Genomic DNA, 16,270 nt, shown 5'->3' on the forward strand with positions numbered 1-16,270 from the left:
CAATACAATATAATCTGTATTTGTGGGCAAGTTAAACAGATATGCCCTTCAATAGTCTCCGAGGAGCAAAGTTGTCCAATGTTTTTTTGTTTGTTTGTTTGTTTGTTTGTTTTTATTCTTTGTAGACTGTCTTCCCAGCAAAAATCTTCCCAGTAATTCTTCCAAACAGGGACTTCAGTTCAACATCATTGTACTACTGTGCTCACTTTCTGGCTCCACTTATACACAAACACTTTTCCCTGATAAAAAGCTATCAGACCTTAAATTTACATTTCTTTCCTTCCATGTTTTGTACAACTTCAACTCTGATGTTCTTTCATTATAGAACTCTATTAAATGTAAGCATTTGTCTCCAGAAAACTGCATGCCAGCTCTATGTTATTTTTTATAGGTGATATTGTAAAAAGGGAGACTTAAGTAATCAAACATATGGCAACATCCATATTTTATGCAGTAAGATAATTACCTCCTTTAGACAGGAAAAAAACCACCTGTGCATAGTTACTAACATCATGCTTTTCTGTTTTCAGTCTTTGAGAAATCAGCTTGTAGGAAAGAAAATAAAAAACCAGACCATCAGCCATCACACAATGACTTTTTCTTTCCTGCCATTGAGTCTTACAAGCAGCTATCACTGATTCAATTGGTTTCCAGAGTAGGCTCAAGCCATGAAGTATATGGCAGACCTACCTGTCCCCTGGAAAACTTACTGCACTTCATAAAGATTAACTCCCAAGGGACTTCAGATAGCATGGGGTTAAATCCCTGTGAATCCTGTGGAGATGTTTCTACTGTGGCTATAAAAAGCATGCATTGATTCAGTATACATCCAGAAAAAAATTCCTAATTTTATTTTTTGTGAAAAGGGAGGGGAGGGGAGGAACGGAGCGGAAAGGAAAGGAGCAGAAAGGAAAGGAAAGGAACGGAGCGGAAAGGAAAGGAAAGGAATGGAAAGGAACGGAGAGGAAAGGAACGGAAAGGAAAGGAGAGGAAAGGAAAGGAACGGAGTGGAGAGGAAAGGAACGGAACGGAACGGAACGGAACGGAACGGAACGGAACGGAAAGGAAAGGAAAGGAAAGGAAAGGAAAGGAAAGGAAAGGAAAGGAAAGGAAAGGAAAGGAAAGGAAAGGAAAGGAAAGGAAAAACATATGGGAGGTTAAATGTAGATTGGACTCTAACACTTACTTGTTACTAGCCAGTCCATAAAATTATATAAACTGATAGAAATCCAACTTCAGTGTTTGCTAGATTGTAAGTAGACCACATTCCAGACTAAACATTATATGTTTTTTTGTATTTTCAAACTACAGTATCAAAACTGACCTAGAATCAGAAAGACTACTAGAGACATTTTGGGTAGTTTCAAGATTCAATAGTAGATTTCAATTCAATTTCTGCTTCTAAAAGTCAAGTTCATAAGACACAATTTCATAAAATTCATCCAAGTTTAACTTGGTTATAAAAGCTGAAATATTGTTTGAATATTTCATAGGTTATTATGGTTCTCCCCTAATGCTGGCCATGCCTGTCCATTACAGACCTAAGTCCCCACAGCCAAAAAATGCCTTTATTTTTTGGGAAGACAAGACAGCCAGTTCATGACTCTGGGGGGCAGTGCCACTCATGCAGACGCTAATGTCACTAATGTTGTTCCAAACTCCCTGCCAGCCAGCTGCCTGCAACAGAGCAGTCAGTCTGACCTTTGGCCAGGAGAAGGAATGGCTCAATAGCATGAGAAGCTGCCTTATCTAATGGATTAAGCACAGGACCCAAGCCAAATGCCAACTTTGACAAGGACTTGCTCTGTGGGCCTTAGCTGAGTCCGTTAACCTTTCTTAGCTTTCCATCTTTAAAATGGAAATGATAAGTCCTCTTCAGCAGTGTTGCAATGGGCTGATTCCATGAATGTTCAAGGCATTCAGTGCAGTGGCAAAACCTTGCTCAACTCATTTCCACAGAATATTTACAGAAAAACGTGGTAATAATCACAATTAATTTCATTGGATTTTTAATTCTAAATGTTATGGTTAATCGAAAATGCCTTTTAAAATCTGAGTTTGCCATTAGTAACCTAAAACTGCTACTTTAATCAGGAAAGAAAAAGGAGTTTTGCAGTACATGATATTGGACTGATGTCTTCAGGCAAAACATATGGAGAAGATTAGGCGAGATTTTATCTACCAGGCAGTAATGTCCATAGATTTCATTACTTTGTGAAGATAATTCAAGTGCATATTGAAGTCGGGTTGCACTAATTGACAGAGCAAATTGACAGAGCAAAAAACATAATTCCGAAGGGCCTTTGAATTTATTCCTTCAATTTTACACGTACAGACTTCCTCGCCTTTTTGAATTTAACATTTGTATACATCATTCTGACATTTCTGACATTTGCTAGCATTTAAGAAACAATTTCAAAGAATATTTTTGCACAAAAGGTATTAAGACATCTTAGTAGAACAGATTTTAGAAAACTCATTTACATTCTGCACATGTAGCCACCTTGGTTTCTTCATTCTACTTTCAAATATTTTAATCAAAATTTCAACATGGAATTTTCTTAAAAGAAAGGCTGAATGTCATACATAAAACTTAAAGAAAAAAAAAAAAAAGAAAAAAAAAAAACTCTCTCATTTTCTATGCTTAGTTGCTGGTCTTCAAAGGAGGAAAAACCAAAACCTGAAATGCTTTTGGCTCTAAACCTAAATATCACCAAGCTCTTTGATATAATCCATCTCAAATACCAGGTTCTGAAACCTCAGTAGTCCCCCCAAAATGCAGAAAATTGATTAATAATGAGGTCAGAAATACAAATAAATTAACTTCTAATGAAGACTGGAGACACAGTAATCAAAGTGTTAAAAATTCATTTCATGCACATCTCATTTGCCTCTTAGCTGATATTTATCACATAATTCTGTGAGAAAGTAGAGGCCTAAGATGCTCCAGATAAATGTCTCAATTAATTGTACAGAGGTAGCCCTCTTTGAGCTGAACCAGAGCTGTGAGCTCTTTATTAAAAGCACTATTCTGTAGCCTGTAACCTTGTTCCTTGACTCCTCTCTAGTTTCCAATTTAAACAAGTCCCCATGCGGCCCGCTCTAAAGGGCTTTGTCTCCCTGTCATTGTTAAGAGAGCCGAGGCATCCTGGAAGTGTGAAATCAGACCTCATGAGCTGAACGGTTCCCCAGGGAACGCCGGACCGCGCAGAAGGTCAAAGTCATGGGCTGGACCATCTGAAAGCGTCTGATCGCCGGTCTGTGACACAGCAAGTGGGGTGGGGGTGGGCGAGAAGCAGGCAAGGGGGCTAGAATGGAGCACGTCTTAATTAAAGCCCAAAGACAGCAAAACAAACTGTTTTCTAGGCAGACTGTCACAAGGAGCTCAGATTTTGCTCTGCTAATGAATCTGAGTTGCTAACTATTATTCTTGAAAATAATGGGACTTGTGCTGACGCTGATAAAACCTGTAGCACATCTTTTCCCACCATGCTTCCTTCTCGTCAGTAACAAGGCAGAGTTTTACATTTTATTTCAGGTTATCAGGAAAAGGATGGAAGGATATGTCCCCAAAAAGGAGAGGCGAACACCGTGAAAATAGCAGGCTTCCCCTCAACCCTACTTACATACAACTTGGCAGCAGAAATTTACTTATTGCTTTAACTGACACTATTTCACTTTGGAAAGGTCTATTGCTGTCCAAGCATCCCATGGCTTGGGTAAACAGAATGTGTATTAATTTCAGAGATCAACTCACATGATGAATCCATCATACCTTATGTTTTACTGCATTATCAGAATATTTCCTCATTTAAAAGACTTCATCATAACCATACAAGCAACTACTCCAGTGCTCTGCAAGCAACCAAACCCTTGAGAAAGGCTGTGTGCCTTCCAGAGATAACAAAAGAGAGCAAAAAAGTGGGGGAGAGGGAAAAATACAAGTTCTTTTAGCTGAATAGAAGAAAATGTAAACTGTGCTGTCAATAATACAATTTCATTTGTTATAGATGTTTGCTTGTTTGGCAAACATCAGGCAATATTAAAATATAAAATGCAACATTAAAATATAAATATTTTACTTGAAAGAATAGCTGCTGTGACCAAAATTTCCAGCAGAACATGATTTTGTACTGGTGACAACCCCAGAGTTTTGTTTTACCAACAGAACGACTCTGTGACTGATGTCAAGAGACACCTTAACCAGGGAAGATGTCCTGATAAACCAGCCAGCACACTTCAAGGCCCTGGTTCTGCCAGGTGCCATGTGTTTCAGCACTCCCTGAAGTCACTGAAATGTTTCAAGCACCCATCAGGAACCTCTCATCTCCTCTGTGGCTCTCACTTTCCCAGGCAAGTCATTTCCATGAAAGTGGGCAGAGTGAAGAGGAGTCTGACTCCGTGTTTTTCTCAGATATTCTTCGAGTTATGGCACATTCAAACAGCACCCCCTTTTCAGATAGATAGTGACCATTTTCTCACCTGCCTGCAGCTTCACTGAAATTTCGGTCTGCCCTGGCATCTTGTTCAGTGCATGTGTGTGTATCTGGGAGTTGCAAAATGAGGCCTTACCCTTAATTTCTTTTTCTTTCTATTTTTTTTTTCTCCTCTCTCTCTTTTAAAAATCAGTATTAACCTTAATGATTTGAAATGCAGCGTCCAACACTCGTCTATTAACACAGAAGAAAAAGCTACCCTCAACTATCAACAGTTTATTAGGGGCTTAACTGAAGTGACCTACTGTAGTAGTATTCAGCTGAACAAGACTATGGGCTTTCTCTCTGGAAAGGAGGAGAATTGAGGGTTTCATTAAAAAGTAATTTGTGCTTTTTACTCGTTCATTCAACGGGAGTCTCAATTGCTCTTTATTCACACAGAGTTAATACAGTATTACAATGCTTCTCAATGAATGTATGGTAACAAAAGAAAAATTTCACATTTTGAAAGGAAAAAAAATCTTTGTAACTGTGTAGTAAGACTGATGACTACTTAGAAGATTACAGAAATCTTTTTTCCATCTATGCTTATGTTTAATGATGGAATATTATGGATTTTAAAAATCCATTCAGTCCAAACTAATAAATTTTGATTTATTACTGCATATGAAAAGATTCCTGAAAGTGAAATGGGAAATGTTCAATAGACAGGAAACAAAGCAAATCAGACAGGTACAATACAGGTGTTTCAGCTACTTTTCAGACTCAGGGAAGGGGAAAAGATTAACTGTGAAAAAAAAAGATATATTAGGAAGAGCAAACTACTTCTGGGTTTTTATTCACATAAGCAATCCCTAATTGTGCAAGTTATACTACTGATGACAGTGTTCTCTAAACTAACTAGTAAGTATTCTTAGCTAAACATAGGTGAAGGATCTTTTTTTTTTTTTTTTGTAATTTTTACAGACATGATTTACTAACAATCAACAAATGACTACTTGCAAATATTATTACTTAAAGTTTAATCTGAAATGAATTATCTGTACATGCCCACATAAATTAAATTAATAAGAACCCACTGTCCTCTTTTCAAAATACCAAATACTACTATCCAAAATATGCATGGATTTCTGTTACATCTACACAGCCTTTTTAAAAAGCATATATATGCTAGTGAGCAAAATACTAAGGACATGAGCAAGTTATTGAGTGTTCTTCCCAGTCTTCCTGACTGTCATTCTAAATGCAATGTCTGAAAATTTTTGGTAGCTCTATACATCTTTAATTAAATCAAATGTATTTCCAAAAAATCTGTTCAACCAGCACAAATGACATGTTGATCTGGAAAAGTCGAAGACTGAACGAGGTCAGGGACTGAATTATCCCATTTGCCCCTGAATAACTTAATCTCTCTCTCTGTTCAGACCACATTGGATTATAAGGTCAAAGCAGAGTGAGGAATCTTTAGAAGCATTTCTCCAAGCTCCCCAAAAATAGAATCTGTTATTTTGTGCACCACAAACTGGAAGATCAGTTTCAGCAATTAAATGTTTACTCTGTTACCCTGTCTAAGAAAAAAAAAAAACAAAACTGGTATTCATGCTAATTTGAACAAAACCATTAAAAAGAAAGTATCATCCTATACATCTGTATCTGCTCTTGTAGTAAAATATTTATGTCCAAATTGCACTCCAACCAGCTATATTAGCGTAGTTTGCCTTTAAAAATAAAATAAAATTATAAAGATGGCTATTTTATGACATAGAACAAACTCGCTTTGCTCCATTTAACCTTTGCAGTATGAAGGTGATTTTACTTTCAGGACATAACTTGGATATTTCTGAAGAAATATATTTGGTATGGCTGGGGTACTTTTCCTGTGTTTTGAAAAGAAACAGGTTTAATTATCCAATTATCCTATATAACTTAAAATAGAAAATCGTATATAAAAATTCTTATTTCCCTTTTTAAACAGACAAGCACTACTTAAAGGAAACTTTACATGTGTTTGAAATATCTGAAACCAAAAGCAGCCTTGCTATGAATCTGGCAGGTGCCAAACAATTATTTTGGTAAAAATTTTAAAGTTGTATCTATGTCTATCATCTTTCATTTCCCTTGTCTGTTGAACTCTGCTTTAATAGATACAAACATATAAAATAATACAAATTAGAAAAAAGAAATCTTGTGTAAGTATCTCATACAGTACTTTTTGCAAGACCTCTGATGGGGTCAAAATATATATTTCACCCTTGTCAGAAATAACCTACATAGGACTCCACTAGCATTAGAATGACTTGCTGCCTTGCTTACAAAAGTTTTGTTTGTGTGTCTGAGGATTTTTTAATGAGGAGAAGGTGAGACTAAGCAAGCAGGCAATAATATTTTGATAAACTTAACCATCTTTTCATCACTTTTAAAAAGGCCTAGTATTACTATTTACTGTCACAGAAACTAAATGAGTCCTTGCCTGTAACATCAGCTGCCATCAATGCTTCTGCTCGGATGACCTTCACCTGAAGAAATCCCACGTCCTTCATGTTATGGAACATCCTCATTGGACTCTAAAAAACAATAATAAGAAATACAATTCTAGATTGCAAAAATGACAAAATGAAAGCCTTTTCCCTCTCCCAAATATGTTAGTGTAATTCTAACATATTCACCTTTTTAATTATTATTTTCTGCAAAACATGCAGTTGTTGGTGTTTCTTTCAGTATTTTGCAACTTTAACTTATCAATCAAAAACACAAAGGAAAAATTATAATATAAATGATTAAATATGCTAATTCTACTGACTTAATCCCCCTAATAGCACATAAACAACTCTCCATCACAATTGTAAATTACATCAATGTATTAAGAGAATTAATACAAACATTTCTTCTCCCTTAATACTTTTTTGAAATCTGTGCTCACGTTTTCTCTTTGAAGGCTCTAAGAATATTTTGAATAGTGACTTAGGACCAGTATCAATTTCATTGTTCTTGATCATTATATGTAAGCCTGTATGCAGCATACATGCAGCAAATAATATGAGCAAAAACAATCAAAAGAGGATTATAGCAATTTAACACGTGTCATAATAAATACAGGCAATAAAAGATTGAAAAAAAAAAAAAAAAGAATGAGAAGGTGATTTCAATTACACAGCAAAAAAGGTTTTACTTTTTTCTTTCTCTTTCTTTTTTTTTTTTAACCATCAGTTTATGCAGTATCTACATATATTAAAAAAGGAAGAAAAATTAAAGAGTAGAGTAACAATTGCATTTACTCAGCCTACATAGTTATATAAAGCTGCTTGGAAGCTGCATTCTGTTTTTTCAGATGACCAAATGTAACAAACTGGGGGCAATGCAGCAGCTAGGCATGGTATGCCAACATTTTTAAGCTCTAACTTTGAACGTAATTTAAAAGTTGCAGAACTTCAAATGCTGGTACATCGAATTCAATTTTGATTTTGCAATCAATTAATGGCAAATACGACATTAACATTTAGTTTCTTCATAACCTATGGGAAGAACTCCAAAAGAGGAAACTAAAATCAGATTTTTAAATCCATTTTAAATCATAATCATATGTGGCCTAATTTTGGGTTACTTTTGCAAGTCCTTTTCATAAATGCTAGCAGGTACATTTGCTTCTAAACATTTTAACATCTGAAAAACAAACAAACAAACAAACAAAAAAAAACACAAATAGTTCCCATGGCCATTTCTAATATTTTAATTAGGTATGTGAAGGTATGGTAACAGGTGAAACCTTTTTCACTGCTTATTATAATGTCTAGATTTCTAGGATATGCAACCACCAGGTAAACAGCAGGTCAACAATTCTGAAATTTATTATGAAGTCAAAACTGATTATTAAGGACAACCACAATAACGTCACTTATCTGAAAATCACAGGTGCTGCTTAAATGCAATATTAAATGTCGCAAAAATTTGACGTGTAGATAAAATCCATTAAAACATTAGACATATAATATACATCTCCCTCTTTCTGTCAGTAAGGCATTCTAACAGTCCAATCACACTCTGATATTAATTTCAGAAGCCCCAACTATTTATTGTGTACAGTGAAGGTTTGACCTTATTATCCTGAACTGAGGAATCCAGTTAAGCGCAGTACCACATGCGCAACATACTTACTAATATGCATGTATGTCATCATAGGAAAATGGTTGATAATTTTTATTTGTTTTAATAGGTTTATAATGAGAAAAAAGTACTGACGGTGAACTTTAACAAGCACATACTCAACCCTCTGCTTGTGTGCTTACATGCAAGCTGAAAGTGGCAGAGGTGGTGGTACAGATAGCAGTGTTATAATTTAAATCCATGCTGGCACCATCTCTCATTTATTTCAATAATGATCAAGGTTTGGAAGCTCCTTATCAGAGCTCGTACTGCAACAGAGATAATTCTACTCTAATACCATGATGAAAGTGAAAGGACTTACAAACAGGTTTTCAGGTTTTACGTGTTTCACGATGAATGAAACAAACACATAGCTTCAAAAAGAAAACAAAGCAAAAACAAAACAAAATAAAACACCAAACAAACAGACCTGGACAAAAAACTGCTCCCTTTCCTGCAATGCTATAGATCCTTCCCTCTCCAAATTTCACCCAGCAAATTGCATGTTCTGCAAAAAGGCACTGGAACTGTATTGCATTTTGCTACCTTTGTTAACATCCCACAGAATAATTATTTTTGAACTTTAGTTCCAGCAAGTCAGCTAGTTTAGATTCACTTACTGCATTCCGTGACAGTGGAGACTAGTGAAAATGTATACGGCGCTTCTGCAGAGACTCTGGGAGAAGCAAATGACTTTAATACGTTACTTTAAATACATAACTTTAAGTAATGATTTATCAGATTATATTCTGTCTTCTTATTTATGATTATTGTTGAAGGCCTCAAAAACCTATGGTTTCTGAAGACTGAAATTTCCATAGCAGAGGAATCTGTGATTTGCAGTGAATCTTTTCAGCCCTCAATAGATGGGAAAAGATTGAAATGCTCTGGAGATGAGTCCTCTTTATTTTTTTAATGAAAGGCTGTATAATATATTTTCTGTATGGCTGCAGCAGCTGTCAGGGAGAGCATCTCAGTTCAGCTCTATTATGGGAGAAGCAATACCCCATCCTATGGCATCGAGATACACTGAGGGGCCAGTACTGATTGACAGGTTGTCACCATGACGTCTTATTCCATCTCTGTTATGGAGAAAATTAATGTCACACCACCAGCCTTATGACTTGCTGTCATCTTAGAACTGCTCACCTTTTATCAATGCTCTAAATAACATTTCAAGCCCATCGTCTCACGGTGGACAATCTGGTCAAGGGACATTAAATCGGATGACTGTGAAATGTCATAATAAAAATGGAATGCTAACAACTTCTTCTCTAAACTAGCTCCTCTGGTTTTTAAACTGTGACAAGGGGGACCGTAGGTTCAGCACACCCGTTCTGAAAAGGTCATACAATCTCTCTTGGTCTGTACCCATTAATGCGCCCCCCTCCTCACCCCAAAAGGAATTAATCTTTTCAGACAATTGTGGTAAAATAATGGTTCAAACAGTAATGCCTGTTTAATTTGTAAGGCTCTGATGTTCAGCTACAAATGGTTAAATGACAGTAATAGAGTCATTTTCCAAGGCTATTTGATCTGATGGCAAGGTCAGCTCATTAACTGTTTTTGGCTGTGGAAAGGGTGCAAAATACATTTCTCAAATGGAAGCTGGATTTTTTTCAGAACACAAAAAATAAGCTCCAAAATACAGCCCACGAATGGGAAGAGGGCATCTTGGTAACTGCAGAGTCTTTCTGTCTATCAGCTTTGAAGTAGAGATATGAATACCAAAGATAAATCAAACATCAGTGAAAATAAACTATTTGAATTTTCTTAATCCTTGCCATCTCCTTTTGCTGCTGTCCACAGGTCATTTAAATTAAAAAATGTAGGACTTTTCAAAAGGCCTATTGATTCCATAATTTTTAAAAACACATAATGAGAAACTGGTACTTCTGCAGTAAGAATATCTTCCATAGGCATAAATACTTTCAAATGCATACATTAATGTAAATACAAGCAAAGACACAAATCCATGAATATTTAAGCAATGGAAATAAATAGATCAATCTTATTCCACATAATTATGCTTTACACTGGGGACTAAATCTCAAAAAATGAGAATTTAGGAAAACTGATTAATAATACACAGTCACAACATGTTGCTATACTGCTTCTAAATTATCAAAACCATCAGTATCACTCAACTCCCATCATATCATCACACACAATAATCCACAGAAATGTGGTATTGTTGCACATGGTAGCTAGAAGTATATCACGTCAAAAACGTATCCACCAGAAATTTATTATATGCATAAAGATCCATTCTGACAACCACAGGCTGTCTTGGTGGCTTCCTAAATGTGAAATAATTCTCTTAATTGTAATTATTTTTCAAAGATTTTGCACAATACCTTAGCCCTCAGTTGGTTTAGGAATATTATGTTTAGCCTCACCAAGTCACCTCTATTAAACTGTGTTTATGATAACACTATTGGTGTATGAGTTGTACAAGCATTAGCAGACAGCTGATTCAGGGGAGATAGCCAGAATAAATTTGCTGAAGCACACATCCTGCTAATCTGTTTGAAGAATATTGTACAGCATTAGTACCAGCACTTCACGTTATCTGCACAGACTGATAAGGTACATCTTTATTAAATTCTGTTATTGAAAGGATGTCAGTCATGGAATAGGAATATTTTAAAATCTAAAAAAAAATTAAGCGGCTCTTTGTTAGTCAGAGCTTGGTTTAATGGCTGAGTGTCTAGAGAAGCCTTTCTAAACACCTGGCAGCATTGTACAATAAAAGCTTTGTAATTTTAAGTGGAAATAGCTCTTTTTTTTTTTTTTTTTTTTCTCCTTTCTCTGTGTGTAGTGAGACAGTTACTTTTAGTGATTTAGGCATTAACAAATGCTGGAGTAAGAGCTCCCCTCTCTGTTGCTTTGAAAAAATTGCACAGATGCTGTGTAATGTGAGGATGCTGGGAAATGAAAATAATTTGCTTCAGAATATTTTAAAATGGAAATTATGATTGAAACAATTATTTGATGATATAAAATGCTACTTCAGCCTCTAATGTACAGTTAAAAATTTCTTCCTCTTTAGACAAAGCTTAAAAACCCCAGACAACTGGCACTTCAAATCAGTTGGCATAAACACCCACCAGAAACTGTGTAACCACTAACTTCTTAGTTATCTTGCACTTGGTAAAAACGATCTGCAAGGCAAACTTCTTTATGTCATGGGGTCAAATGAAATAGCTGAATTACTAAGGTAAAAAATACCTTACTGTACAAAGAGGATTTGCAGCCTTCCTGATGCTACTTGTTTTAGCTGCAATAATATTAATGACTAGTTTAAATGACTGCTGTAGGCTGAATGTGCTAAGGATGTAAGAGGTATATTTGGACTTTTCTCCCTAATACTTATTATTCATACAAACAACCATTTTGCAAACAGAGGGCAAAAGAGAACTCCATACATATCTCTTCAGTATTTCCTCCCGTTCCTTTGGGTCCTCCAGAGAGTTGACAGAGAGGTCAGAGATAGTGACTGCAGCAGAGGCTGTCAGAGTGACCAGCAACACCAGGTATCCCTCTCCTTCTTCCAGCGGCATCTCCAGCTTGTGAGTTTGCTCTTTACTTAGGGTTGACAGGTCAACCTGGCACCTAGAAACAAACATTTTTCATCAGCCTGTGGTTTTCTTCATATTAAGCAACAGCATGTTGGCTTAACGGCATTCAGCTGGACGAACAGACAAACAAACACAAATCCATAGGAATTCCTTCCAGCTTCTGAAAGGATTTCTCTTCAGTTTCTGCCCATGTAGCTTGCTTGTTAGCAGTGTTTTCAAAGATGCAACTTGTTATGCATGTGAACAATAGAAATATTGATTTAAAAACAAACAAACAAATGAACACTGGAAGCAAGGTTGTCTAAAATGCATTAATTGAGTTCCAGTCAAAGAGAATTTTAAAAATTCAAATTTTACTTTTCAGTTTTGCCTCTTGTATATATCTTAAAATGTAAGTTTTGGTATGAATTTTTTCATTGTCATTCATCCAGTAACAGCAAAAATCCCCTCTAACAAAAAAGAAAATATAAAATCTGTGTGGACTTAATTGTGATGGAGTCAACATGACTGAACATAGAAAAGCACAACTTGAGCACCACCCAAGGCTCAGCTCTCTTGCAGTTAGCTGTGAATGGCACAGGGTCAAAGCTTCATGCAAGCAGCCAGGATAAAATTTGATGCCGCAAGCCCCTGTATAATAAGATGTCTCATGTTGTAATGAGCAGGGACTGCTTATAACGGCACAAATAGTGGCTGAAGCCAATCCACCCTGCTTGATCCTTCCCTGAATAACCCTGTCTGCATGGGATACACCATACACTGAGCTAATGAAGAATGGCTTCATACATGCTAGCCAGCAACCTTTGCAAGTGTTGAAAAATCTTTAAAAATAAAAGATAGAACTATGAAGGAAAAGCTAACAAGGAGCTGACCAGAAAATTTTACTTAAAACCATAGTTTGCAGTCAGTAAATACATACTCTGTATGTACCTTAGAAGTATTAATAATTTAATGTGTATACTTCACAAGTTTCAAGTTTCCTAGATTGCAACCCTGAATGTGTATAAAAATTCAATGCCTGTGTCAAATCATAGATTCATTAAGGCTGGAAAAGACCTTCAAGATCATGTAATGCCATTTTTCAATGTAAAGGAATTTTTGTAAAAAGCACTTTTAGGAATACTTCCACTTACTAGTAGTGTTTTGCCAATACATTACTCTGAATAAAAACGAAAACAATATCAAAGTAAAGTGTATGAATACATTCCATACTTAGTTAAACAACCAAATAGTCTACTTTTAACAGTGATTATTTAATGTGACAAGCACATGTTCTATATGCCACTCTCACTAAGCTAAACATCTAGCAAACTCTTTTCATAAAATGTCAATTGATTTTGAAGAGAAAGATAATGTGGTGACCGCAGGGCCAATAAACTGAGAAAAAGGTGGCAGACATGAATAAATAGGCATTTAAGGACAGGAAATAGCCAATTATCAGAATAAATGCATCCTCATAAAATAGGCACTGTGCAATCACAGGCAGATTAGATTTGCTACAGGAAAATTTTCTTTTAATTTTTTAAAAAACATTTACTGTCTGCATAGCTGTCAAAATTAAACTACTGCAAAGCTCATACAGTAACAAGGTTCAATTATTTTACAATGAGAAAATTTCTAACTGACATAGCTCTCTGAGTTTTATGTTTACTGTTTATTTTGAATGCTTTGGAAGATAAGGTGTTAGAAATGAAATTAAGGAAAGACGAAAATTGTTGCTGTCAATGTAGGTTTACAGTCAATCCAAGTTTCACACGTGCACATAGGCAGTCAAATCTTTGTTTAGGCCACAGTGAGGAGTATAATGCTCTCCTTAAGATAAGAAATACTATGATCGAATGTTAAAACTAGGAATAGGTTAAGATGCCTCTAGTGTTAAATATTCTTAGATAGTTTATTTCAAAACAGCTATTCCTCAAAAATATCTCTGCAAACAACCTCTGTAACTTTAACCAATAATCATTGGAAGAACCAGCTTAAACTCTCTTAAGAGCAAGTAAAAGAATCAGAAAGCCATTACAATATAAGTGATACAGAAATAATTCACCCCTCACTCAAAAATAGAAAACAAATGCTACCTGTACTCCGACAAAAAACTCAAACACCCACAAGCATCATAAAAATGTAGTGACTGTAAAATTATAGGGTTTCTGTCAGAGCTATAAGCTCCAGTGCCTTGAGTTCACAAAGTTACAGCACTTTTTGTGCTGTAACTATTGAAAGTATGTGTTATTTTTTATTTAGGCTAAAATAAATTGAAAATTTGATTTTACCTGTATATTTTTCCTGTAAGTATAAAAATATTTGAAAAAGTACCACGTTTAAGAGAGACTTACAAAGAAATGTGTCTCTGTGTATTTTTGATAGATCTCCATGAAAAATCACCAGCTAGTTATTTCCTAATATCATACAGAGAGGTAGGAAGTGTCTTGGAAACTTCTTCTAGTGAAGGCCTTAATCATTTTACAAGAAAAATATTCTCCGAATGGCCCACAGATAATTTTATAAAAATCTGAGAGTACTCCATCAAGGAATGGCACCACCATGCTTTATGGAAATCCCAGTTAAGAGCAACAATGTCCTTATTAAGTCAGATGAAGCACATTGCTCATTCTGTGCCACATCCCCTGCTCTGGGTGACATTTTGCAGAAGATACAACTTGCATGCAGCTAACTCGCAGGAAGTGTGGATGCACTAGGCATAAGGCAAGTGCACTGGCAGCACATGCACTGCAGTCCAAAGATGAAGGAAAAAGCAAATACAAACATTCCAATTTACACTGTTAGAAAAATTGTGATCTTTTCCATTAATAGTTGAGTTCTTCCTGGGGGGAAGAAAAGAAAAGAAAACAAAACAAAACAAAAAACTTTGTTACACCAAAAGTTTCCTTTGAAATTTGTTGTTTTTGTTAGATCTGTTTTTTGTTCTCATTAGATCTTTGCATGGGAGCAAAACAATGAAGGAAGCTTGTTTTCAGTAAGACATTGTCTAAGCAGTAATCTTATCCTAGAATAACTAACATCAGTAGGAAAACCTACAAAACTTTTTGACTCAATTTACCTGCAAAATCTAGAATTCACAAAGTACTTTTCAAGATTTAACAGTGTTGGAAAGTTCAGGTTGAACATTAAATTTTAAGACAATGATTTATAATCAATACAAGCATGGGAGATGCTAAATACAAAGTTGTACATAACCAAGATCACATACCTGTATTCCAAGCTTTAAAGCTCACTTTTACATCAGTTAAGATGTTCTTTTAGACGTATTTGTCACCTACAAGTGTTTCCATGGAGAACAAAGATGCTTTGAGGATGAAGGTGAACTTGAATGCTACCAGAAGCTGCTGCAGAACAAGCAGGGCAGTGGCAGGAATTTTTGTCTTTCATTCTCCACTGAGGACCATGAAAAATTATAGACATTTGCAGAAGACCATAAGTTGCATATGGCTGGAGTCACATTGAAAACAGGAGATAATACAAATTTTTGGAGAATTCAGTTTTCATGGCATTATTATCACATGCTGCTGGTGACAGGAAAAGTTTACCTCTGGTGAAGAGGCCGGCATGAAGAACTATAGCAAAAATAGCCATTACCTCTGCAGACAGATTTTCAAGCATGGCTATAAATCACCTTTCAGGAAATTTTAGCTTTTAGGGTAATTAGAGTATTCTGCATTATACCACTGCCCCATGTTATGCGGTCCCTTCAGTGCACAACTATGACAATGCTAAAAGTGCCAGGAAGGGACAACTGAATACGCCCTTGGGTAGCTGACACAGATACATCTTCCCGAATTACCTCCCTTGTCAGCTCTGCACATGAACATTACCAGGTGCCACGTGGATCTGGATTTGCAGGCCTTGAGACATGAGAACGGAGGAAAACATCATGTAAGTGCCTCAAGCTCACACACTGGACTGTGATAGGTAACTAGCAGCTGAGACATGGTGCAACTCCCAGAAAGAGGATTTGAAGATTTAAGGGGAATGCACCACTTCCTCTGAGCATGTCTTCAGCGTGTGCTTATTACCCGAAATGTTAGAAATAGGAATTTCTGATTTATTTTTAATTTGAATGTATCTGGCCTTTGGTTCTTTTTATGCTTTTCT

General features: G+C 35.9%; 1 protein-coding gene across 1 annotated transcript in view; it reads right to left on the reverse strand.

Moving 5' to 3' along the window:
• The window catches only part of MCTP1 (multiple C2 and transmembrane domain containing 1), a gene marked incomplete at both ends in the record, with an annotated part of 279,396 nt that overhangs the window by 105,911 nt on the left and 157,215 nt on the right, over positions 1-16,270 (reverse strand). Inside the window, 2 exons of the mRNA XM_084304750.1 lie at positions 6,907-7,000; positions 12,005-12,191. Coding sequence (XP_084160876.1) covers positions 6,907-7,000; positions 12,005-12,191 — 281 coding nt within the window. The remainder of the gene's footprint in view (positions 1-6,906; positions 7,001-12,004; positions 12,192-16,270) is intronic.

This window comes from Netta rufina, assembly GCF_964035555.1.
Source record: "Netta rufina genome assembly, chromosome: Z".
Taxonomy (NCBI): domain Eukaryota; kingdom Metazoa; phylum Chordata; class Aves; order Anseriformes; family Anatidae; genus Netta; species Netta rufina.